The sequence below is a fragment of the Orcinus orca genome, chromosome 4 (genome assembly GCF_937001465.1).
Source record: "Orcinus orca chromosome 4, mOrcOrc1.1, whole genome shotgun sequence".
Taxonomy (NCBI): domain Eukaryota; kingdom Metazoa; phylum Chordata; class Mammalia; order Artiodactyla; family Delphinidae; genus Orcinus; species Orcinus orca.
This window is the reverse complement of record NC_064562.1, coordinates 116,861,105-116,887,139: the sequence shown is the minus strand read 5'-3', so window position 1 is coordinate 116,887,139 and position 26,035 is coordinate 116,861,105. Positions and strand designations below refer to the sequence as shown.

The 26,035-nt window shown below is 53.8% G+C and overlaps 1 protein-coding gene across 1 annotated transcript in view; it reads right to left on the bottom strand.

The window, feature by feature from the left end:
- The window catches only part of WDR1 (WD repeat domain 1), a 39,660-nt gene extending 22,596 nt beyond the window's left edge, over nt 1-17,064 (bottom strand). Inside the window, exons 1-5 of the mRNA XM_049709442.1 lie at nt 16,858-17,064; nt 16,270-16,391; nt 6,128-6,218; nt 1,447-1,594; nt 64-244 (exon numbers count right to left, since the gene is read on the bottom strand). Of these exons, the coding sequence (XP_049565399.1) occupies nt 64-244; nt 1,447-1,594; nt 6,128-6,218; nt 16,270-16,391; nt 16,858-16,873 (558 nt within the window). The 5' untranslated portion in view covers nt 16,874-17,064. The remainder of the gene's footprint in view (nt 1-63; nt 245-1,446; nt 1,595-6,127; nt 6,219-16,269; nt 16,392-16,857) is intronic.
- Between the last annotated feature and the right edge of the window lie 8,971 nt (nt 17,065-26,035).

The window sequence follows — 26,035 nt, the reverse complement described above, 5'->3', positions numbered from 1 at the left end:
ACTGGCTTCACATACAAACCATAAAGTTCACCGGAAAACCACCCTCCGGAGAAGCCCACTCACGCCAATTGTGAACTTGAACTTGAATGGTGGCCCCTCAAAGAATGCAGCGCAGTTGTCATCGCTGCCGGTCACCAGGCGGTATGGCCGGCTCTGCTTGATGTCCACGCTGTTGATGACTTTGTTGTGTCCCGTGATCTCGCCCACAGAAGAGCCGCTGTCCCACAGGAAGACGGCTCCGAACCTTTACCCAGGAGGGGAGTCACAGGAGAGAAAAGTCAGTCCTGGGAAGGTCACCACGGGCACTTGTGTCCCCAGCAGTCAGAGGGCAGTGGTGCTGGCAGGGCAGCCCTGCTCACAACTGTGCTTCATACACGCTCCCCAAAAGAGCCAACAGTGATGGCACCCAGGATTTGTCTGAAGGATAGGAGAACAAGCAGAAGCAGTCCCAAGTGCCTCTGGGAAGGGACTGCACGTCTGTGTCTTATGGCCCAGACCCAAGGAGCCTCCCACATGAAGGTGCCTTAAAAGCACCTGCCAGGGAACAGCTCGAGCCTTCATGAGTTTCACAGCAGTTTTAATAAGGGGTGGGGGGCGGGGGAGTGGATGGGGGGGGTTGGGGTTGGGCTGGGGACCAGGAAACACATTGGTTACCATCCCCTGCTAGAACGGAGATGCTGCCTTGCTGTCAGCCAGCAGTCTACAGTCAACGAAAATGTATTGTTTGGGTTACCATTTGTGGCCAACAGGAATGACCTGAAGAAAAGCTATGGAAGAATGAACACCTATCAGAACACACATTACGAGGAGCCTCTAGGAAAGGGAAACAAAGATATGTGTCTGACAAGTACAAGTGATTGAGGGCGGCAGAGGTGCCGGGGAGGGAACCCTGACCGCACTCGGAATAAGACACCTGGGTTGCGGTACTGACCCTGCTGGTCACTGGCTCCGTGAGTGCGGCAGCCCCCCGGGGCCGCCCACCCAGCGTCCTGTCGCCCCTCCTCCCTCCTCAGTAAGGTGGCCATGGGGTGTGCCCAACTAGGGAACACATCTGGCCTCACTCTCGGCAGGTGTGGTCGTGGCGTTGCTGCTGGGAGGGACCCGATAACACTCTTAGGAGCTGCATCGCTTTCACCTGCTCCCTTTCCTGCTTCCTGCTGCCTGGATCGTGGGCAGGACAGCTGGGGTTCTGGGAGGTAAAGGGCCAAGGACATCAGATCAGAGAAGGTGCCTGGGCCCGGAGACAAACCCTGGGGGTTCCCGTGGTTACGTGTGGTTTTCCCTTGTGTGTTGCCGAAGTCCACCCTGAAGGAAGCCCAGCACCCAAAGGACTCAGCACACACCAGCCCAAGCTGCACCGACGTCAACGCACCCCTCCCACCGGGGGCGTGCGGGAAAGAAAGCAAAGCAAGGGACACAGGCAGGAGGGGTCGAGGCCAGACTCACTTCTCCCTTCCTTCCCCGACCACTGCGATCCTCTTACTGTCTTCCGTCCAAGCAATGTCCTTGATCTTCCCAGCGAAAGGCTGATACTCATACTTCAAGAGGTGCTCCTTCTGCGTGGTATCCCAGACCCTCAGCTTCCCAGATACATCTGCGGACACAACAGGGCGGCGAGAGCCACGTTCACCACTGTGCCGGGGCCACGTGGGCACAAGGCATGGCCACCCAGCACCACCCAGGGTTTTGGAGTTGGCCGGGCATAGCTGGGAGAAGGCGTGTGTGTTCATCAGATAAACAACACCCAGCCACCGTCAATCAGAGCCTGCTGCCTCCATGAGGACCAACAGGGGGTCTCTGCATTTCTCCAGGCATCACAGGGATCTCAAGCCCCGCATGGGTGTCAGGAAGCCCAGGGACGCACGGTGGCAACCCCCCCTCCTCCCCGCCGCCCAGGAAGCAGCTCGGGATATGACTGTATTCCTTTCCTTGGAGGGTTACCTAACTGGCATACGGGCCCCGGGACACTCAGGAACTAAAGATCTTCATTTGTAAAACATGACAGTACTAGTGACACTGCCATCTCCCGTGCAGGGGCTGCAGTCACCAGTACAAACGAGGGCACTGCTGTGTGTGCAGCTGGGCAGCCTGGGGCATGCTGGGTCCCGCACGGGGGCCCCACCTGGGTCTGCAGGCCCCATTCCCCTCCCAGCTCCTTCCCCGCCTCGGGCAATCGGCAGCCCCTACTCGGTAGAGCAAGGCACCATCCCACCACTCATGGCTGAGCCATGAGTGAGACCCTCTTGTGAGACACGCAGGTGGCTGCTGGAAGGAGTCTCGCTACAGGCAGAACTTGACGCCAGGCCTGTTCTCACTGCAGCATTTGCAGCAGATCGGTGATAAAGTAACACCCCCTTCTCTCCCCATCACCATCCCATCACCAAGTTCCCAGCACCAACCCCGACACATCCCCTTCCCAACTGAGCACTGACTTCCCAAATAAGGAGGAAAAGTGGAGCATTTTAAACTAACTCGAGGCTAAGACCTCAGCCCCGCGTAGGTCTGGGCCAATTCCCCCCAGCATGTAAGCTCGAGTTGTATCCAGGACCCCTGGCCACTTTAGTACTGAACGCAAGGTCTACAGACTGTTCCAGTGGGAACAGCTTTCAACTTCTGTTTGGGTCCAGTCGAGGGTGGGCGTCGGCTGCAGACATGGCCCTTGCCCCACACGGCTCTGTAGGCCTAGAACACCACCTACAACTGCATCCACAAGAGGGGGGATAATATGCCACCAGAGGGCTGCTGTGATGATAAAATGAGTCAACACGTATAAAGCCTTAGACTAGCCCCCAGGACACCGCAGACACTTGTAACAAGTTAGAGTTAGTTCTAACTGTCAGTGAATTAACTAAGGCTCTGCAGAAGCCACTGGAGACCCCTCCCCGTGGGCAAACACGCGGGGCTCACGTCCGCCGTGGCACAGATGAGACGCTAGCCTCCCTGTGAACAGCACTCATGAGGGGGTCCCGGGGGCCCTGGTCTCTGGATGAGGTCCAGCCAGACTGCCTGGCACGCGGCCCGAGGCGAGCTCCAAGGCTGACCCGAGCCAGGTAAGTCCCTTGGCTGAACAAATGGGCCAACGGGGAAAGAAAAGGAAGGGGCAGAGGCCGGAGCCAGAAAAGGAGCACTGTGTGTGCAGGAAGGAAACACACACTCACGCGTGTGCTCACATTCACGCACACGCCGGGCTGTGTGGTCCCCGTGCTCAGGTCAGCCCAGGGCGCTACATGGAGTCATGGAGAACACAGTGTCTGCAGGCACAAGGCCAAGCCCGTTCCCCTCCCCACCCCTAGACAGCAGGGAGCCGCTCTCCACCCCTTGAACTCAACGGGCAACCCGCTTGTACCTCCCTCAGCTCAGCCCGCCTCCAGGCCAGGCATCCTAGTCATTCTCCCACTGTCTCCCTGCCCGGACCATCAGCCTCTTCTGATGGGCCCAACTCATGCATTTGATTCTTTTCAGAAGCAGCTGGGGCTGGAAACAGACAGTGGGGCTTGGAGATCAGGCACTCAGGCCCCATCCGATGAGGGCGGCCCTGACAAGGTGCACCTGGGTACCAGGCCCTGTGCCAGGTGCTGGGGGCGCAGCACAGACCAGGCATCTGCTGGCAGACACACACACACACACACACACACACACACACACACACGTCCACGCACTTACAGGACTACGGAGAAAAGCACCGCAGTGCAAGGGGACAGACGGTGACAGCGGGGAAGGGGCTCCTTCCCTCCAACAAGGCCTCCTTGCACCACTGGGAACAGGTCTCCTCCCGGACAATAAGCTGCATCCGGTAATGGCCGTTCGTGGTGAGCCTGCCCCCCACCCCGCCTTGGTGTGGAACACACACCAGCATTGCTGGGGCAGCAGCGGTGGGGACGGCCTCTGCTCACACCTGCTCTGGCTCTGCAGCCTGGTCTCTCCTCCCACATGCCTCACCTGAGCAACCCTCACATCCTTCTCAGGGCACGGAGAACCCTATCCACGAGAGCCTCTACCCCGCAGCCTGGGAAGATCCCCTAGAAAGGGAAATCGGGCCCCGGAATGGTTCCGCCCTGAGAACATCACACAGGACCCAGGGTTCCCCAGGGCACAGACTGCCGTCTCATTCAGAGCTGGGGGTCCAGCCCCTGGCATGGGCTCCTCCCACAGGCCTTCCAGAAGGTTCGATCATTTTGCAGAACGTGGACCAGCCAGACTTACAGGGATCTAAAGACTCGCAGATCTGAGGTTGGAAACCGGTCTGGGAGTGACTGCAGGGTTCCCGAGGTACGGGGACCCCTGCCCTCAGGGACCCCAGCCCCACCCCAGGCACACCGGGTGCTTGGTAACCCACTTAGCCAGAGGGCACAGCACCTCATCTCCAAACCCTACACACCACACTATTTTTATGTTTAGCCCAGAGCCCTAATCTCTGCAGTAAATGTTTTGTAGCCTTTGTTCCATTCAAAGGGCCAGCTCGCTAGAAACATAAAATACACCGCCCACGCCTGCCTGCAGCCCAACCTCCCTCACTTCCCCCACCAAGTCAGGGCGCTTGTACGAGAGGAAAACGTCAGATGGAGCCTTTACTTCTGTGGACTGTCCTTTGCAACGGTCTCTGCACCAGCATTTGAAGACCGTGATTCCTGTCTGGTTAAACTACCTGCCTGGGGACCGGAGGGCAGGCCTGGGCTCGTGAGTGACTCAGCAGCCAGGCCACGGCTCAGAGAGCAGCCAGGGAAGCTGTGCCAAGCACACTTCTCTCCTGAGAAGACACGGTTTTAGGAGGCACCAGGCCCAAATCACGGCGCTTTAAACGAAGGGGAGTTCTGCTGGCAGGCAGGCGTGGGGGGCGGGGAAATCACAGGGCTAGAGTAAATCGTAGGGTATAAATTAGAACAAGTTTTACAGATGGAGTCAGAGTAGGTCTAAACATAAAAATCATTAAGTGACCGCTTTGTGCCAGCTCCTGGCCGAACCCTTCACACACAACCCCGGGCGGTCAGCATTAGCCGTCAGCCAGCACGCCTGTCACCCTGGTGCGTCCGGGCATTCAGTGACAGACACCACGGCCCCCTGTGGTGCCCACCAGTGCCAGGGCTGCCCCAGGCATTGTACATGCATTGCTGCACCGGGTCCTCCCCAAACCGATCTGGTAGGAACTAACAGTCCCAGTTTACAGAAGAGAAAATTAAGGCCCACGAAGGTAAGTTATTTAAGGAAGGCTGCACAGCTAGGAAGGGGCGGCCCCTTTCGGGACAGGTCTGCATTGCCTGCCATGCAGGGAGTGAGGGCACTGTAGACAACAGGCCAGCGGGGTGTATGATCCCGGCCCTCCCCCACCGGCTGTTAGTTCTTTCAGCAATTTGCTCATTTCTGTCACTCTCCAGGGAGGCTGACGAGGCCCACATCAGCTCATCCACCTGGCTCTTCATGGGGCCTGAGACCAGGCTGGACACAGGCAAGACAGCCAACATCTGCTGAGTGTATGAATGAACGAATGAACGAATGGGAGACTCGTGGTAAGCCACGCTAACTTGTGTGCCTCCCTTTCTCATCTGTAAATAGTAAAAGACCAGCCTCGAGGAATCGGGTGAATAGAGCATCCTACAATGTGATGAGCTCATGTCCCTCCTCTTGCCCAGCCCGGCTGGATGGAGCCAAGGCCCTGACCACCAATGTAACAAGTGCTTGCCTGAGGCTGGCGGTGTGCTCGGTACAGGGAACGGAACAGCAAAAGGTGACATGAGACAAAGCTACAAGTCAGAAACACACACACACACACACACACACACACACACAAAATGGGCTCCGATACATCACGGTACAGCTGCCCGCAGAGGCCTCCAGCCAACCTCACGTGAGCATCTCCACTGACCTCCGAGTTGGAACCAGCTGGAACACGAACAGCTAGAGTTCTGGAAAGGGGCTTTTTGCTGGCTTACCCTTTCCTTGTCAGCCCCAACTGAAACTCATCACGTTCACCCCACCTGCCATCCCCATCCTGGAGGGTCTTCCCTCTTCCTCCCTGCCTCCTCCACCCCCCACCCTGCCAAGCCAGGCGCCCAGCTTGGCCCCAGGACTGGGGGGAGGGGGGCGGCACACCACAAGGACCAAGGAGCAATGCGCGAGGACAGACAGGTACCTCCAGAGGCGATGTAGAATCCGCTGGGCGCGTACTTGGCCACCACCACCTGGTGGGCGTGCTCCGTGTAGATGTCAGCAATGGCCGGGTTCTGCAGGGAGGAGACCAGAATGAACACAGGGAACCAAGAAGCAGGCAAACCGCTTTCCGCTCTCTGGATTAATGGATTTGGGCGGGAAAATAACACACACACACACACACACACACAAATACTGAAGTCAAAACCTCCATAAAAAAATCCCAGAAGTATACTTACCTGCCTGGGTGATAGAATTCTCGGTAGTTTTTAACTCTTTTATAAAATTCGAGGTGATTTTCTTGCCTTTGTCTGCTTTTCCTTCCTTGCCAGAGTACAAGCAAATATGTACTTGTGAAATATATACAGGAAATACAAGTTTCATTAGAAACTTAGAAAAAATTAGAAAAAAACCTATGACTCTCATTTTCTCCCACTTTGGGGAGCTGCCGGCTGCTGCTGCCTTCTCTGAGTCCAGTTCCCCCAAAGCAGGTCTCCCCTGTTCAGATCCAACTCTATCACAGGCTGCCAGGCAGTGTCTGACCCGAACCAGAGCCTCTGGCCTGGAGATGCGGCAACAGAGGGGGGCAGGCAGCCAGGAGCCTCTCCTCGTCCAAATCCCTTGTTTGGGAAACTGCCTTTTGTGGCACAAATCCAAGGCTGGCTGGACTCTGCAGCAAGAACAGGGCCAGCATCTGGGACCAGGAGCATCTCTGCTACTCAGCAGTAAGGTTTCAACGTAGAATTTACTCTAAGTAGATCACGGCACTCCCTCCACCCCTGCACACACAACCAACGATTCTCAGCAAACCTGGAGCATGTGCTGTGAGATGCTCTCCATCTGTCTCCACAGCCGAGCCTTCTCCCAGGAGGGAAGAAAGACGGAGCCATCTAATCCCTGATACCCACTGACAGCTTTCCGTGAGCCAAGTGCCCGTGGAAAAGAGGCAGCTTCCCACAGGCTGTGGACACATCGGGTCCCAGGGAGGCTGCTGCAGGCACACCTAACCTGACCCCCAACTGACCCCACCTCTACGACCACCCCGCTGTCTCCCCCCTCACCCCCTCCTTATGCCCCTCGGCAAGGTCAGAGGCCTGGACTCTTCTCAGCCTCCCGGGCACTGGATCCCGCCCCCCATCCCACCAGAGTAAGCCCGGAGAAGCGCCCCCTAAGATCTAGCCCCAGCAACCACACTCCTGCCTTTCCTGTAAGCCCCCGTCTCCGTAAATGCCGTGCCCTCGCCAGCAACGCCTCTCCCTGACTGCTAACACCCACTTATCAGGCCTAACTGAGGGGAAATCTGCGCGAAGCCTCCTGTGCTTCTCTCTCCTGTGCTTGCAAAGCAGTTCACACGTCCCTAAGGCAGTTATGACATACCAGTCCCTGGCCTTCTTGCCCCTCTCCTCCAACTTTTCTTTGACCTGCTTCATGTACATTTATCTCTTTAGCCATCACAGCTGTTGGCAAATAACAGATGCTCAATAAGTGTTTTTTTGGGGGAAAAAAGTTTACATAGTCCTTTTCCCCCTAGGACTTAACACTCAGCATCATATTATACAGTATGTATGTGGTTCATAAATTAATCCATTGCAGAATAAACATTTGTTTAATGAAAATAGAAATATATCAGGCATCCAAAGATATTCTGAATGGCAAATAGGCACATGAAAAAGCGCTCAATGTCGTTAGCCTTCTGGGAAATGCAAATCAGAACTACAATGAGAAACCATGACATACTCACTAGAGTCAATAAATTAAGACTGATGTCACCAACACTGGCAAGGATGGGTGGGGTACAGTCTGGAATGCTTATATATTGCTGGTGGGAATGCAAAATGATACAGCCAGAAAATAGTCCAGCGTGTTATCTATGAAGATTCACTTATACAAAAACGCAGCAACCGCACTCCTAGGTATTTGTCCAAGAGAAAAGCGCATGTCCACAAGAAGACACATGTGGTTGAAGGTTCGTGACAGCCCCCAAGTGGAAACAACCCAAACATCCACCCACAGGTGCCTGGAGAAGCAAACCGCAATGTTCATCCAGCGGAACACGACTCGGCCAACAGAGAGCAACAAACTGCTAAACACCCTCAACCACAGGAAGGAGCCTCGAAAGCCTACGCTAAGTGACAAAGCCGGACGCAAAAGAGAACACACTGCGTGGTTCCTTTCTGATCAAAGTCTAGGAAAGGTAAGCCCACAGTGACAGAAAGCAGGTCGGGGCTGCCAGGGTCTGGGGGGAGGGTGGAGAGGCCGACAGAGTGCAAGGGGCAAGAGGGCGCTTTGGGAGTAACTGGAACGTTCTGTACCATGATCATGGCAGCGGTGATGGGACAGTATCAGTTTGTCAAAACTCAAGTTGTGCACTTAAAATGGATGGATTTTATTGTACCTAAATTACGCCTCAATAAAATGATGACCCCCAGGATCCATTAAACGTCCGTCTAACCCAACCTGTCCCTGCCCAGGTTAGTCCTTTGTACCCGAACATTCTAACGGAGACAACTTCCCTCACAGAGAAGCTGGCAAAAGCGGTCTGTGGCCAGGCCACCACAAGGGCTCTTGTTCAGTTGTCCATTTCGAGGCTGACCGAGGACTCTCACACCCACATGTGGGCACTACGGATGGGAAAGCCATCCCCCCGAGGACAATGCCCATGCTGGATGTACAGCCTGGCATTGCCCTTAGAGGGTGAGTGGGTGGCTGGTGGAAGATGAGTAAGCAGCTGCTCTGGGAGGAAGTTCTGCCCCTAAAAGGTCAGGGTGAGTGAAACCCCAGGGTCATCCCCAGCAGGCTTGGCCTTCTAGCAGGCTCTGGGCTGGATGAGACAGCACCTCGTCCATATTCCCAATACAACTGGGGGCAAGTTCTCCAGGCTGAACATAAAGAACATAATACATCCGACCAGCAGCAACCCCTCCCTGCTGCTCCGCACACAGGGAGGCCGGCTGCTTGAGCCAAAGATGATGCCTCCCTGTGCCCAGCGTGTCCACTGCAGGCCAGGCTCATCACAGACCAGCAGGGTCAGGACTCAGACACTCAGGGTGGGCAGCAGTTCTTCCCCTCCCCCCTCCCCGGTCTCCAGGCAGAACAGGATTTGGGGTGTGCAGTTTATCTGGGGAAGCACTCGGGAACGGGGAATGAGACAGGAAGGGAAGGAAGCCAACTCCAGGAGCCGCGGGGAGACCTTCAGAGCGGGGCTGGGTTTTCTGCCCTGCCAGAGGGTGCGAGGCTGGCATGCCCCTCCCCTGGGACTTCCTTCCTGCCCTGCCCCCATCAGGGGACAAGGGACTTCAGGCAGAAACCAGGAGGAAGCCCTGGCATTTGAGGCCCTAGCAGATATGGGCAGAGGCAGGCAGAGCCCGTGAAAACCTCCTGTCATCTCACCGAGACCCCAGGCTCACCTCAGCCTTGCCCCTCACCTTCTACCCTGGGACTGTCCCTGCCCTGCCCCCCATCTGTGACCCCCCAACCCCACAGGCCTGCCCCAGCCCTGTCCCATCTTCTGCAACAGCTCTCAACCCCACCTTGTCTTTCTGCCCCAGCCAGACTCCATCCAGTTCTTCCTGCCCCTCCTGGGACCGGGACAATATCCTGACAATGTCGTTTGAACTGACCCCTCTGCCTTCCATTGATCCGCCAGGCTCTAAGTCCCAACTCTGATCGCATCATTGCAGAGGGCTGGTTCAGGGCCCAGCAGTGCAGGTGCCTTGGAGGAGGAGGCAACGCCCACCTCCCACCTGTGCGCAGAGCCCCCTGCCCAGCAGCAAGCTAAGCAATCTCCCCCCACACCTTTCCACAACACAGGGGGGAAGTCAGTAAAAGAGCCCCTCAAGGCTCTCACGTTCCTTTCTCCTGAGGCTCAGGTGCTGAGGTCAGAAGTCACCACAGCACTTTACAGGTAAGGTTAAGGGGTGGCTCTGGCCACAGCGCATGGCGGCTTGCCACGGCACACCTGGCCCCCTGTGAACCCAATGGACATATCACAGATCGGGAAGGCCGCCCAACCACTGAAGCTGCGGGACACGGCACTGCGGAGGCCTCCAGAGAAGGACCTGGGCCTCCTCCAAACCAGGCAAAGTGAGCACGACCTTCAGGAGGATTAAGTTTCCAGAGCACTGGCTTTCTAAACACAGCCAGTTCCTAAAAGCAGGCGCTGGTGGTGGGACCTGTGCAGCAAACACAACTTGCAGGGCCCTCTGCTCACTGGCGACGAGGGCTCAACTCGAATGACTACAGAGCGACCCGGCTGCCAGGCAGCTCCACAAACCTCTGCGCTTCCAGACCTGCAGGTCCGAATCCAGAGGCTCAGCCTGATCACAGTGCCTCAGAGGGTGGTGAGAACACACCAAGCATTGTACATTCACTCCTCCAAAGAACTCCCTGCACCTGCACCTCCTCTGGGCTGGCCCAGGGTCCAGGAGTGAACCAGTGACTTCATACACAGTGTGATCAGCCGGCCCTGCTCAACCTTCAAGGCTCCCTCTCACCCAGAGGAACGCAGCCATACGTCTGGACCTACGGTCCAAAGTCCGTTTCCCATTCTGCCCTCGTCCCTCCTCTATCAGATCGCTAGCTGTGACTCTTCCCTTTATCTGCCTCAGTCTGGAATATCTTCCCTACTTCCCGGTCCCAGATAACCTTCTCCTAATTATCTTTTAACCTCAAGCAAAGGTTACCTCCTCCAAGAAGCCTTCTCTGATGCTCCAAGCTGGAAATATCTCTCCCAGCCCAGAAAGCTCACACTACCTTCCCTAACCTCCCTCCCCACTGCCCTTAGTACTTTCTTCCTTGGACTACATGTCATTCTTATATCCACAAAGCTTCCCACAGAGGGCAGGGCCCAGGTCTGATTCACCACTTCTTCCAACCTCCATGCACTTGTACTCCCTGTCTAGACTCCCCCATCTCTGCTGTCTCAATGCCCTTCCTGGAGAACTCTTACTCACCCTCCAAAACCCAACTCAAAAGTGCCCTTCCTCCAGAAGCCTTCCCTGCGGCTCTGTGGCACAGCTGGTCCTTCCCTCTTGCTCCCAAAGCACTCAGGACACACTTCTTTTAAAGCGCTAACCTGGTGCGTTAGAATGTTACCTACTGGGGTTCTTCAATCACCCCTGCTGACACTTCGGGCTGCAGGACAGCCCTGTGCATTGTGGGATGTTTGGCAACACCCTGGCCTCTACCCACTAGATACCAGTAGCACAAAAATGTCTTCAGACATTGCCAAGCATCCCTTAGCAGGGTGGAAGCGGGGGCGAAACCACTTCACTGAGAACCACTGACTTAATCTTGGGCACTGTGGCTGCGGGCAGGGCTCGGCAAGATGGAATGTGTGTGGGCAACACCAAGACCGAGGATCGGATGAACCAGCTGATGATGCCTTAATCTTAGAGCAGCTTCCTAACCGGCCTCCCTTCCGCCTCCGTTAGATACAGAACCAGTTCTCTACCGCACTGCTTATCTGCTGAAACTTTTCAAGGTTCTGGTGGCCTCTGGTCAGGGCCGGGCTGTCTCAGAGCCGCCCGGCCCACAGCACCAGAGCCCCGCACCCTCTCCTGCCTGCCTGTCGCTCCCCCCAACCCCAGTACTCCAGCCACAAAACTCCACAACCTGTGTGGGGCCCTCTCGCCACCCCTTCTCCACTGACTGGTCCCTTCCCGGGCCCCCAGCTGCTCAGAAGTCCTCACGGCACGTCTCCTCCTCTCAGCATCAGTCCCGTCTGAGTGTCGGTTTCCCTGGGAGACTGCAAGCTCCGTGAGGACAGGCTTTTGCTGGGGTGTCTCCAGAACTAGGCATGGGCTTCACTACAAAGCAGGTGCTTATAAATACTTGTAACAGGATTAACTCGGGCTCAAGTAAAGGAGGTGGAGGGGGAAGGGTGGAGGAGAGAGAAATGGAAGTGCCCACCCGGAGCCAGCTGACACGTGGGGGGCCGCACCACGACTGGCAATGGGCGGGGGAGGGGGTGACACTGATGTCACATCCAAAGCACCTGAGGGCCACTGGCCTGGGAGCCAGTGAGGCACGTCCCCACCACTCGGGCTCCACTCGGCTCCGGGGCCTTCTTGGAGCCCGTTTCCTCAGTGCTCTCCTTGCCCTGGATCCACACGTGTGCTGCCTGCTGCTGGCTTTCTGTCCAGGCGGTAATCAAACACGCCACTTCCTCCCGTCACCTGGGGGCCCGTTTCACTCCCACCCGAGGCAGCGAGCTCCGCGCAGGCGGGTCTTCTGTGTCTGCGCTCCCCGCGGGGCGGCGGCCATCCCGGGCACGTGGCAGGGACTCGGAGGCACGTGCAGTGGGACAGAAGGGACGAGGTCAGTCCTTCTCCCCCACCTGAAGGGGACGCACAAGGGGCCCTTCTGCACATGACTGGCAGCAGATCATTCTGCGTGAAACTCAGCACTCTCAACACCTCCCAACCTGGTCTATACTCTGTTCAAGATGAGTCCACTGATCCTGTGACTGGAAGCAGAGCAACGTCAAACTGCTACAAACACTGCGCTCCCTGGAGTTTAACTTTATATAAATCATTTTTTCCAAATATATATATATACACACACACACACATATGTGTATGTATACACATATGTGTGTGTTTGTGTATATAAAATATATATATTAGTTCTGGAATTTAGGGACTGGGTATTTTAAAAAGCAAGCCCCAAACCTGCCCTTGTAGCAAATCTGCTGGCTGCTTCTGGCAGTGGAGGGGCCTCTGCCGGGAGGCTCACTTGCCAAAGCTGTTTTACAGGGAAGTGATCCTGGGCGGTTCAGAATATGAACAGGCTCCTTCATAGCCACTGGGAGGAAACTTCCCAGACTACATCTAGGTGATGCAGGCCTAGAGTTAAGAATGTATCAGGTTCCCTCCTTCTGGAATACTCCCTTCTGAACGGCCACATCACTGCATGCTTTTAACTGTGGAGAATTTCCTCTCCAAGGTGTGGCAATCGGATGTGTTGAAAGAAAATAGATAAGAAACACTCTTTTCTACCAGCTTAAGAAGTGCCATTATGCTGGGTTCACAAAACAACTTTTAAGGAAATAAAGTGAATGACAGCCGTGGCTCCAAGTGGAAGGTCAGCAAGGGTCTGATACCTGCTTGGTGTTAATAAAGGTAGATGCCACACAATTTAGGTCCAGCAGCCTGAACCAGGCTAAGCCTTTCTTACTTCCATGCAGTAAAACCTTTAGTGGCTGCCTATTATCTCCACGACACAGCCTGGCTTTCAAGGCCTTTCAATCAATAAATGACTTACTGAGCACCCACTACATGCCAGGTACTGTGCTAGGCCAGGACACAGCAGGTTAGGGTGGCTGCTCGCTGGCTGGCTCCCAATGCACCATTAGCACCAAAGGGCAGAGAAGGCCAGGACGGGAGCGCTATTTAGGAGGGGCCCCTGCCACATGGCAACATCTAAACAGAAACATAAAGCAAGACAGGGAGCGAGCCATGCAGCTATTTGAAGAAAGAACATCCAGACAAAGGGCACAGCAATGCCCGTGTCCTGAGACCCATCTGGAGCGTGCTCCAGGGAGAGCACAGAAGCCGGGGTGCCTGGAGCGTGCGGAAGAAGGTGAGCAGTGAGGTGAGATCAAAGGTGCAAGGCTGGACAGCAAGGCCCTATCAGCCTCGGTGGGTCGGGGAGAGCAAAGGAGCAACTTGATCTCATATTTTAATACAACTGGCCCAGCCGTGGTGCTGAGAGCAGACTAGAGGAGGGCCAGGGTGGAAGACCAGTTTGGCCTTTTGTTTTTGCAATCCAGGCGAGAGAGCATGGTAGCTTAGATGAGTAGTTCTGTCAGATTCTTAAGTCTTTGAATGTAGAGTCAATAGGATTCACTGAAGAACTAAATACGGCATTGAAGGGGGAACTAAAGAGAAGTCCAAGGTTGGGGCCTGACCAGCTGGGCAGTGGCATCGCTGTTCTGGGGACAGACACATGGGAAGCCCAAATATGGCTTGGGCACATTAAGTATGAGCTGTCAATCAGACATCTGTTGGACATTCCACGATCTGGTCCCCTCCTCCCTTTCATGTCTCTTCTCTACTCTGAGCCTGTATTCCAACCAGATCACCTTCCTTCCTATTTCCGGAATGTTCATTAGATTCATGTCTTTTTCCCAGGGGTACTCTGCCCTAATTAAAAATGTACCCACCTTTACTCAAGTACCAGTGGCCCACCCCCATTGAACAAAAGCCTAAATGCCTGATGTATGTCCAGAACAGAGAGGAAGGAACACATCGGCATCCCAGTGGTGGCCCTGTAGAAACTTACAAATAGATGGGAAAGGAAAGCAGATGCACCCTCAAAAGAGAATGGTAAACTCTGGAGTACTGATAAGAATAGAAAGCTCAGAAGAACAAGCAGAATGGGTTCCACAAGTCAGGGAATGCCTCCTGCAAAGAGGGTGCTTGTCTGTGGCTGTAAACAGCTTCTCCGCTGGAAGAAGCTCCCGTTACTGGCTACCTTCACCTCGCGGAGCCTGACCCCAGTTCTGAGCAATGGGTCTACTGCAGGCAGGGCAGGGTATAAAGGAGATGCTGAAGGTTAAGAACCTTTCATGGTACCAGACACACAGTAGGTCTTCATGTGAGGTCTCCCATCTGGAAGTGAGTGTAGCCTGCCACGATGTGTGTGTGACTTGTTAGGGACAAACCCAAGCATTCATTCCACTGCGCTGTATCCCTGAGAATGCTTTCGCCCATTTTATTTGACAAACTACAGGTGAGTATCTATCTACTAAGGGCCATCTCAACTTTTATTTTCTCAATATCTCAGGACCTCTCTGGAGACCTCCAGATCTTTATGATCTAAGTCCCTGGTGATGTTTCCCCCAGTTCAGAGCAAGGCGGGATACACTTTCTAGGAATCCGTATCTAGAAGAGGAGCTGTTAGCACCTTCAAGGCACATTCACACCCACCCACCCCTCTTCTGCGAGGTGCTCAGCCATCCTGGGCAAGGGAGAACTGCCAAATGGAGCTCTGTCTCCCAGCAGACTGCTTGGCTTGACCAGAGAGATGGGGGCAGAGCCAGAAGTACCTCATTCCACACAGGGGCCTCTCCTCTCACAGACAAGGAAACCAAGGCCCACAGAGCCCCTTCATTCCCTCAGCCAGCCCTGAGGTACCTGAGAACACGGGCATCTCAAAAGCGACAGTTCCAACCCCCCAAGGGTAATCATGCACAACACATGCGAATTTAAGTTGACATCCCTTGGGGGCATCGTCAATCAAAATCACCCACCTACAAACTGTGCACAAGGCCCCACCCCAAGCTCAAGAGAAACCCCCCCATACACCCCCAAATGGTCATGTTGGTACCTCTGGCTTCCATACCCCACCCCACCACTCAGCTGAGGCAGGCAGAAGAAAGATTTCTGCGTGCCGTCCTAGCAGCCGGGAGACTGACCGGCAGACTGGGTCATTTCAATGATTACAGAGCAGTAATGGAAAATTTCCAGGGTTTCCCAAGGAGTGGGCTCTAGAAAAATTCTCAGCCTGGGTACAGGATGCCCATGCAGATGATTCATGGGAAAACACGGGTTCCTGATTTTGCACTGGGGCTCAGATTTGTAGGTGGAAGATCAGGCTGAAATGCAGAGGCCTGGCTGTGAGTCCGGGCTCTGCCACAATGGGGGGACCCTGGATGTGAAATGATTACACACGAGCGCCATTTAACCAGTGCTGGGTGTCTGCCAGGCATGCTGGGCTGGAGGGACGTAGCATCTCACTCAGGGGGCCCAGGCAGACGGGGGAAGTGGAGGGGAGCCTCATCTCATCACCTCCATTTTACAGATGAGAAAACTGGGACTCAGCGAGGCCAAGTCACCAACCACCCCAAGGTCAAGGTCCCACCCCTCGAACCCAGAGCCCTTCTTCTCTTGAACTGAACTAATCTGAGCCTCAGCTTCCCCACGAAGAAAGAGAATTGGGCCTGAATAAATTTGAAGGTGTCTTCCTGGGCTTCCGAGGTGTCTTCCCAAGGCTGAGGGGGCGTGGTGTCCTCTCCCCAGGCCGCTGAGCAGCCGGTGAGGTGGTGGAAGGGGAAGAATTCACCCAGGAGCTGCGCTCAGGGAAGGAACTAGCGCCTGGTGGGGGAAGCGGATAGGTACTCACGTCGATGTTCCTTAGGATGACGCACTTTCCATTGGTGTAAAGAAAATTGTTGCCCCTGGGGTCGCCGCCGATGATTTTGGAGACACCCCTCTCCACCTGGGGGAGGCTGGCGAACACCTTCTCTGCAGAGACACAAACGCAGCAGGGCACATGAGGGGCAGCCCCTGCCTCGGCCCCCTGCCGGGCTGAGGACAGACAGCAGGGGAGGGGAGAGGAGGGGGAAAAGGAGAGGGGCCCTGGGCCGGTCTCAGCCGGTCACCTGTTGCCTCTACCCGGAGGGGCGGTCGCCACTTTGAAGGAGCGCAGGGGACGGCGCGACTTCCTGGTCCGCGCTCTCCACCAGGCCCTTCAGGGATGCGGGGGCTCCGCGGGGCTCCGACCGCATCGCCAACTTTGGGGCGTCCCCCTGGCCAGGGATCGCCGCGCGGTGCCCCTGAGGGCGGCGGGGCGCTCACCGGCTTGCGCCCGCACCCCTCCCCCGCGCCCCGGGGACCCCTCCAGGCCGCCCGCTCCTCGCGCCCCGCCGATGGCCGAGGGGTCCAGGCAGGGCCGGAGCCCATCCCGGGGGCACCGGGCCGCGGCACTTACTGATCTCGTACGGCATCCTTGCCCACTTGTTACCGCGCAGCGCTCGCCGAGAGCCTCCGGGGCCGCGCGCGCCGAGAATCAGACGGGGCCGAAGCCGAGCCGGGGACAGGGGCCGAAAGGCGGCGCCGGGCGTGCGGTGCGCGGAGGGGGCGGTCCGAGGCCGGGTCTCCGAGGCCGGCTCGCGCCCTGCCCTGCGCGCTGCCGCTGAGGACGCGCCGAACCCGGAAGCGCGGCCCCGCGCGCGGCTCGCCCCCAGCTTTGACCATATATAGTCAAGCGCTCAGCTCGGAGGCTGCGGCCCCGGCGAGCCTGCGCGGACCTGGCCGCGCCCCTCCCCCCGCGCGGGCCCCGCCCAGGGCACCCCGCCCCCGGAAGTGACGTCACTCGAGGTCCTGTGAAAGGGCGGGGCCAGCCGTGCTGGGTGTCAGAATGCTCTTGGGAACTGGTGGGCGAGGTTTGTGAGGGTGGGGGGTCGCTGGGGAAGGATGGGCGGAAGGTTGGGGTACTCGAGGTTGCTTCTTGCTGAAGTTTTGCGGGCGTTGAGAGCAGCGGAGCGCTCCGGGGAAGCCTTTTTCCTGCCTGTGTTTGCGTAGCGGGCGTTCCCGAGCCGCCAGCCTTCCGGCCGGGTGGGCGCCTGCTGTTTGCAGAAGCTGTGAGGCGCCGGCTTGGGATTTGTAAACATAGGAGAGTGCTTTTTCTTGCTTTCTTTTTGAAGCGAGACTAACTGGGAGTCGCCCTTCCTCGAAAAAAGCAGCTGGCAGGAGGAACTTTAGGGATGTACCTTGCAGGGTCGGGCTCTCTCAATACTTCCTTTTAGAAAGCTAGGAAGCCATAGAGCAAAGGGGATGTACGTTCGAAGAAAAAACTAGAGCTCATTTTCTAATGAAGAAAGCAGAAGGGAAAGGGAGCTTCCACTTGTAAGATCGAGGCAGCGGCTCGTTGCGAGGGGAGAAGCAAGGGTTCTGAGGTGTTATTAATACTTTGAACCTCACCTTTCAGCAGGGGCTGGGGGCTGTCTTTCCATCGGAATTGGGGGGGAGGAGGGTAAATGTGAGAATATGCTAAAGGGCCTGAAGCCCAAACTAGAAAACCTCGGGGTGATCCTTGACTTTATCTAATCCACTGGGAAATCCTGTTCGCTCTATTTTCAAACTGCATCCAGGTTCATTTTTTGCGTCCTGCACTTAATAGGCCTGCAGAGCCCTGAAGTCTTACCTGGGTTAACTCAGGTATTTCCTATCTGGTCTCTTGGCTTTTGCTCCCCGACCTTCACCTTAGTCTGCTCTCCCGACTGCAGCCTGTTGGTTTCAAAATTGAGGATGAAATCTGTTCCTCAGCTTAAAACTTGTAGGTGCTTGGAATCTCAAAATTCAAGCCTAAGGGATTAACATGGCCTACTGGGCCCTGTGTGATGCGTTCCATGAGACTCCATCGTACTCTCCTTTGCCTTCAGCTCTGCTCCCCCTTTCTTGCTTTCTGCAGCACCCCAGCTTCCTTGGTACCCCAGGAATGCCCCAGGCTTGCTCTTGCACCTGTGGGGTCCCCCCCACCTCTGTTCGCTACCTGGAATTACTCTGAAAAGTACTTAAATGCTCTGCTCGCGTCATTTTTTTCAGTGAAAGTCCCCTACCCTGACCACCTTATTTTGAACTGCAACCTTCCAGCCCTTGCAAGTGCATTCCTGATTCTCTGTTCCCTATTCTTGTCGGGAGTGTGTCCCTGGCACAGGGTAGATGGGAAGGTAGTTTTGTGAATTGAAGGACCCTAGAAATGTTGTGTCTTTGTACATAAGGGTGAGATTTCTAAAGCAGAAATGAAAAACAAGTGTTCTACAGGTGGGAGCTGTAATTAATTATTCTGAGAAACCAGGATTTAATTATTACCCTTATTGGGACTGGGTTAAGAGCAGGTGTGATAACTTAAGTTCATTACTAGGGCATCTATGTAATGCGAGGACTGACTTGAAAGTAAAACTCAGGCCTCACCCTCAAGCCCTTATGCATGTAGGTAAAGCCTCATTGGACTTGGTGAAAATGAGACTATAAAGCAAACTTACTTAGAATTAAGTTCCAACCCCCTGGCAGGATACTAGGCTCTATGGCTCTTTTAGCTTACAAGTAAATTAGGTTGGTCTGGGGGCTTGAGAAAAGTTTGGGTGTGGTGGGGATGCTGGCCTTTATAAAACATAAGTCGCAGACAGTGTGACTTGTGACTTGGCAGGGAGTTGCGGCAGTTGGAAGGAAGAGGGATGCAGGGTGCTCTTCTCTGGGGTGATCCTGGTCTGGTTGTTTCAGCTGTAAGGGCTCTGATACTTGAGCTGTGGCTAGCTGTGTTTCCAGCTCTCCTCGGTTTCTCCTACTCACCCACGCCTTTAATACAACCACCTAACAATGTGACCTTGGCCTCCAGTGGGGACCCTGAAACGACTGTACTCTGGTGACTCACTGCTGTGTCAGTCCAGCCACTTTTGAGACCCTCACTTCTGAAACTGCCTTCTGGCACGTCGGGAATGTCCCAGAGAAGCCGCCTAGGACCAAACCAAAGCGAATGAGACCGGACTCCTTTGGGGGGGTCCCTTCCTGCAGTGACCAGTGACCCCATCTCTCTAGCTGCACTGGTCAGAAACCTTATCCACCCATTCTCACCCGCACGTTCAATCCTTCACCAAATCTGATCTAGCCTGGCTCTCAAGCTGCTCTTTCACCGAGTCTTTCAGCTCTGCCACTGGCACAGCGCCTGCCTTGGGGCTACTGCACCTGTTTCCGGGCCTTCCCTGACACCCCAGTTTAAGGCCAGAGTCCATTCAACTGAATTCTTAAACTGTATGTAAGCAGCATTTAACATTTGTTGCTGTGCCTGCTGGATTAATCCAGCTTGCTTACCCCTGCCCCCGCTGTAAACATCATGAGAATGGGGACCATGTTTTTCCAATACTTAGTGAAGGGCCTGCCAGACAAGCTAAAGGAAGCTGCTGATTCTCATCCTGGAGAGAATGAGCCCCAAGAGCATCACATGACTTTGCACTGAATTCCAAAGCACGTAGAATAGTGTCTCTTAAAAACTTGCACTTTGGGGCAACTCCTTAAGTCTTTCTCCAGGAAAACTCCTAGGCTGCCTTTGGGGAAACTGGTTGCAGTTACCTGAATTGGGTAACTCGGAGGAAACCCTTAGTCTGGCTCTAGATGTGTGTATGAAGAGGCTTTACCTTTGCCCCCTTTGGTTCTGCCAACTGCTTTGTAGTGAAAACGAGGGCTCAGGATGTGTGGCCCTACGGGAATCTGCCTCAGCCCATGTTGCCTCCTCCATAAATTGGGAGTCTATACAGGGAGTCTATACAGAGCTTTGGGGAGAAACAAAGGAGCAGCTGGACAGCCGTTCTGAACTTCTGCTTGCTCACTTTCAACACTCGTGTTCTCACGTCAGGCTCTGAGGAAAGGGATCTCCTTCCTGTTCGAGTGTGCTGGGCCCCTGAAAAAGGGCTCCATGGCAAGTGCTGCAATGAGGAACAGGGAGCAGGGTGGGCACTGCTCCCTCCAGGAGCTCAGGGTTGGACTGGCCCACCTCTTGGAAGGGGATGTGGGGATGTGCTGTGCACTAGGGTAACCTCCCTATTACTAGCCCTGCTCCTCTAGGAATCTTACTCTTTCCTGGGTCCTTCTCTGTAACGTGTAAACAAGCTCAGGTAAGCCACACTCAAGAAGCATCTCTATAAAGTGTCCCTGGAAGCGATCACCTCTGTCTCTCCTACCTTAAGCCAGTCTTACTGCCATCACCTTCAATCTGCTTCACAAGCAGACCCTCACTTCCAGATTCCCCGATAATTGAGCCCAGGTTGGATCAAGGGTCCCTCTGTTGCTGAACCAGTTTCATTCGCCTGATGAGTACAGCAAGCCAAATGCTGAGACGCTGAGGTTTGTAGCTGAGAAATGGCTTATTCAGGAGGCCCCCAAGTGAGAGAAGACTGGAGAACGAACCTCAAATCTGGCTCCCTGAAGGTGAGGGGCTTGGCATACTTATGGGTGAAGAGTAGAGGGTGGTTGGAGATGCAGGGGAAGGTGATTGGAGGCAGGAAAAGAGGTAATCGCTGCTCTGCACGTGTATCTGAGTTGCATGGTTCACGGGACTCGTGTTCAGAAAATGGCAACATTAACATGATCTGAGGGTGTTTTTGGCCCTGTGATGGCAAAAGGTCATCCATCAGACACTCACGCAGGCCCAGTTGAATGGTCAGTGGTCTCGACTGGTTTGAGCTGGGCCAGAACTAGCTCCAAGTTCCTGAAAAACACTTAGGCAACTCTTCACTATTACTGACCCATGTGTCAGCTGTTATCTATATGGGGCAGTTAAAGGAATCTCTTGATAAGTCTAGGCTCCGTGAAACTTGGAGGGGATGCAATTTGCAAGAACAATTACAGCAAGCTTGATGAGTAAAGGCAAGTTACAACCTATTCAGGCAAGTTACAGTACAGTTTAATGGATCTAGTCCTCAGTTTCACAACCATAGTCCAATTAGCTATGAACTGGGGTGGTGAAGGCGCATGGGGCAAACTTAGCTACATGGTACCCACCTTGTGTCCTGGAAACCTTGGGTGGGGCATGGGGCTGCCCTCCTAGAAGGGAGAACTATTGAGGGCCATGACAGCAAAAGCTCTGCTTTTGTCCTCCACACCTTTGTCAGAGGATAAATAATGCAAAACCCTGACCCGCCTATATAAACCTATGAGTGTTAACCTCTGTAAGTTCTTCCAAGGCAAGAGCAAGAAGTGAATTCTTACCTCCAACCCTGTGTGTGAGCTTGTTACTGGGTCCCTCCTTGGGCTGCTCAATTGAAGACAAGAAACAGTATTTCACAGGCTGGCAGGGCTCTGGGCTTTGCAAACAGGTGAGTGTCTAACACCTCTAAGTAGTTCTGTAAGAGTTTGCAATTCCTTGCAAGCTATGAAACCTTGCATACAAAACTTTCCCCTTTGAGGTTATGTCCAGTGGATGTACTTCTGAGAACTTAGTAGCACTGCATAGCTTCGGCCTAGATTTAATAAACATAGCTCAGGGGATATATCCTCCTTACTCAAGTTACTGGCCTATCCTCATTTCTTTAAGCCATCACCTCATAGACAGCAACCTCCATTACCTGATCCTTCTAAGATCCAGGAGAGGAGCCCCGCACACCTGGTTTCAGAGACGTGGGCCTAGTACTTCACTCACTCCTCCCCGCAGGGCAGCAGCCACCCCATTCCCCTGCTCCCCTTATGCTTTTTGCACAAGGAACTCCCATGAGTCATACAACTAACACAGCCCCACTTGCCTTTCCGCTGCTGCCTGAGACTCAGCATGGTGGCTGAAGTGCCCTGAGGACAGGTGACAGAGTCCTGTCCTCACCCCAGCCTCCCTGGTCCCCTTTCTGGAACAACAGACTTCTGCCCCTGCACTCACTTTCTGTGAGTCAGGTACTGGTTTTTTTGCATGCTCTTGGGTAGGGTGATGACTTGGCCCAAGTTCAAAAGCAAGGGTCACAACCAGGATTCAAACTTGGGTCTGCCTTCTCCAGAGTCCAAGCTGTTCTAAGCACATGAGAAAGGGCTAAACTGGACAGACCAACGCTTGTCAGCCTTAGTTGTGTTCTTGAATAGGCAACTTACTCGATCGTGTTCCAGGAAATGGTAGAAACCAGTAGCTCTTTCAGGCAAGTTCAAGGATGACGTCAATTATACTTCATTTGAAAAGGTTTGCCCTTTGGGGGCAAATATTCAGAATGAAAGTGCTTCTGCCTCTCAATCCTGATGCCAGATGACCCAACAGTCTGGCTGGATGTGTGGTCGGTTGTGATGCTGGGCTCTGGGCACTGTTCTGTCCGGGTGGCACCCAGGAAGCAGGCACTTGGCTGCAGGATCTCTTGGCATCCTGTGTTACTGTGGAGTGTCTGGTCTGAGAGTCATGCTGGTGCCCTTGGTGATGACATGGAGCCTTGGGTCAAGGGGGCTTCGCTTTCTGCAGAAAGCTTCCCAGGTGTGTCCTTGCATTCTAGTCTGGTCAGCACTTGGGTCATTCTCCCTGGCCACTGCAGGCATGGAAAAATTCTGAGTCTCCATAACTGAGTGCAGGGTGTCTTCAAGTCCCAATTCTGCAGGAGTGGCTCCAACCCCTGCCCCCAGATAACTGAGGATCTCGGACTGCCCAAACATTCTAGAAATTCATCCTGGCTTCTGCCAACACCTACTCCAGGCCAGTGCCTCTGACTCCTTGGGGCATCACTGCTGGCCATCTCCAAACCTGCTTCACATATATTGGTTGTTTCTCTAGTCTGCCTCTAAGATGTGAGGAGGCCGAACTCCTCAGCCTGGCTGGCGTGGCCATGAAGTACTTCCGCTTCCAAGGGCAGAGGGAGGGTGGTGTCTGCGGCCCAAGACAGCTCTACCTCGATGCCCCCAGCTTGAGTCTGGGCTTGGAGAAGGCCCACGTTCCTTGTCCCTGGTTGTGTGGGCTCCAGTCTCTACTGATGGCATTGTTGGGACTGGATAGTAAGGGCCTCTGTATGCAGACAACATGAACTTTGAAGTTTAAGTTGGTAGTTCCAAAGGGAGATTGCAGAGGGTGAGGCTGGTGTCAGAGCCTCAGCTTATTTATCTCCAAAGTTAGTGCATTAGGCAGCGCCACTAGTGTACGTCTGGGAGTGGTTGGCATCTGGTTTTAATTTCAAGAGGCTTGCAGTCTCCTCTGGCGTATCCATACCATTTAAGCCCTATGAATCTTTGGGCTGTAGTTGTCGTTTCTCAGGAGGTTGGCGCATCTGTGTCCCCTTGAACTTCCCAAGACTGGAGGATGCTATGGTGTTGGCCACAGTTGGAGGCTTTAGACATGCTGGGGAGGATGACTGTGGGTCCTTGGGAGGCTTGCTCCTGCAGGATCGAGACTATGTAGGTCAGGCAGCATGACTTCTGCAAGTCAGCCATGCACCCGGTGTCTGCCTGGTGTGCTATGGGTGTTGAAGTGATTCTCAGTTACTGCACCACTAGAAACCAACGGGAAGAGGTCGTTTAATTCCAGGAGTGGTAGAATCAAGAGAAATGTTCCCAGGAACACCACTGTGAACGTCTCAAACTTGGAAATTGTAAGTGCTTAATCCCAGGCAGAGTAAGTGTGGAGTCAGCCATTGAATGGATGTCAGTTTACTTTGTCATGGTAGTTCAGGATTGGTTCAGAGGAAGTTTATTTCAACCCTCCCTTGGGTTCCCCACCCCCCAACCACTCCACTATCTAGTGTCAAAATATTGAGTATCACCCTTGATCGTGGGTGGAATTAAGAAAACATACTTAAAGGATGTTTCCAAAAAATTTTGGCCTGTGTCAACTCATGGGATCATGTTTGTTAGTTGAAATATCCATTGCATTAATCATGGGCGTTGAAAAGTTAGACACAAATAGAAAACCTAGTGTGCACTAGGCCCTGGAATACTTTCTATCCCTTTGTAAAACTTGAGCTCCTCATGGGGAAGAAGCGTAACCTTGCTCAGATACAGTTGTTGGAAGTACATAACTTGGAAGAATAGCATCTTGGGTGTCATCTCTGTAGCTGGAGGTGCTACAGAGACATGGGGCATGAGGTTCCTCACTTTCCTAAGGTGTTGGAATATCTTCTGAGAGAAGTGACCTTAATTGAAACTTACAGTGTGTGGGGTGTATGATGGGGACAGGAAGTAGATAAAGACGTGTAGGCAATGGAATTTCAGGGTGAGGAAAGGAGCCCAGTGATGGCCGATTTCTGGCTTGGGCAATTGGGTGGTAGGTGATCTAGTCACTTAAAAGCTAGGCCACCAAGCAGATGATCTGACAACATGCTTTGCAGTTGTAAGCTTGGGCTTCCAGGGGCCCTGCCATGTGAGGAGTAGAACAGCTTGCGGGTAGTCTGGTATCTTTTGGTAGTGCTTAAAACTAACTTCTAAAACACACTGCGTGTTAAACATATAGTGACATTCTTAGAGTTGCGGATGGACCATAATTTTCATGGAGTAGATGACATCATGCAGCTAAATCTCCCATGACTGTTGAAAAATTTAGTTCCTCAGGTCCATGGAAGAGTCCCAGCTATGGATGTGGGGGAGATGTACATGTGGGTCCATGGTCATTAACACTAATAGATGAAGAGTTTTCAGGGTAAGAGCATTGTTGGGCGCACTGTGCTGGGCAGTGGTCTTTGGCTGTGTCATGATAACTACCGGCAGCTAGAAGAACCAGTTCTCCTTGAGTGCCCTGAGGTGGGCCCTGGGACATGGTCCTGAGAAAAAATGAGTACCTTCTGTCTTGCATTGTCCCCACTTGATACAAACATCTAAATTTAGAAGGCACAGCTGTCTAACATCTCAACCTGGACAGAAAGAACTGTCTTTAACTTTCGAGGATGTAGAGTCCCAAAATTATTTCCCATAAAGCTACATCTGATTAGGTAGCAAATCAACCAGCAAAACCAGCAAAACCATCTGATTAGGTAGCAAATCAACCAGTTCCTTCTACGGCTGACTCATTAATGATGAGCTAAGTTATGCTCAGTGTAAAGGGAATTGGCTGAGTTAATAGTGCTGGGGGCTTCCCTGGTGGCGCAGTAGTTGAGAGTCCGCCTGCCGATGCAGGGGACACGGGTTCATGCCCTGGTCCGGGAAGATCCCACATGCTGCGGGGCGGCTGGGCCCGTGAGCCATGGCCGCTGAGCCTGCGAGTCCGGAGCCTGTGCTCCGCAACGGGAGAGGCCACAACAGTGAGAGGCCTGCATACTGCAAAAAAAAAAAAAAAAAAAAAAAAAAAATAGTGCTGGGATAGCACATAAGACTTTCAGTGTCAATAAGTGAGCTCCAGACTAAGGGGGTGGGTATCTTGGCCATAAAAATACTTTCATTCCCATGGCAAATTAGATCACTAACATGACAACAAGTAAGACATTTAAATGAAACAGCAATTCTTGATCATCAGCAGCTGTGCACACAACTCAGTTTAGGTAGGTTTGGTTTTGTTTATGTTCAATTCCAGGTTAGCTCAAAAGAATCAAGGTACCCAAGCTTGAATCTGGCCCTGTGGACAGGAATCTAGACTGTTTCAGATGATCCTTTATTGGATGGAACGTACAAACGAGTCTCGGCCTCACGGATGTACTGTGACACAGGATATTTCTAGCTTCTTGCCTGTCTTG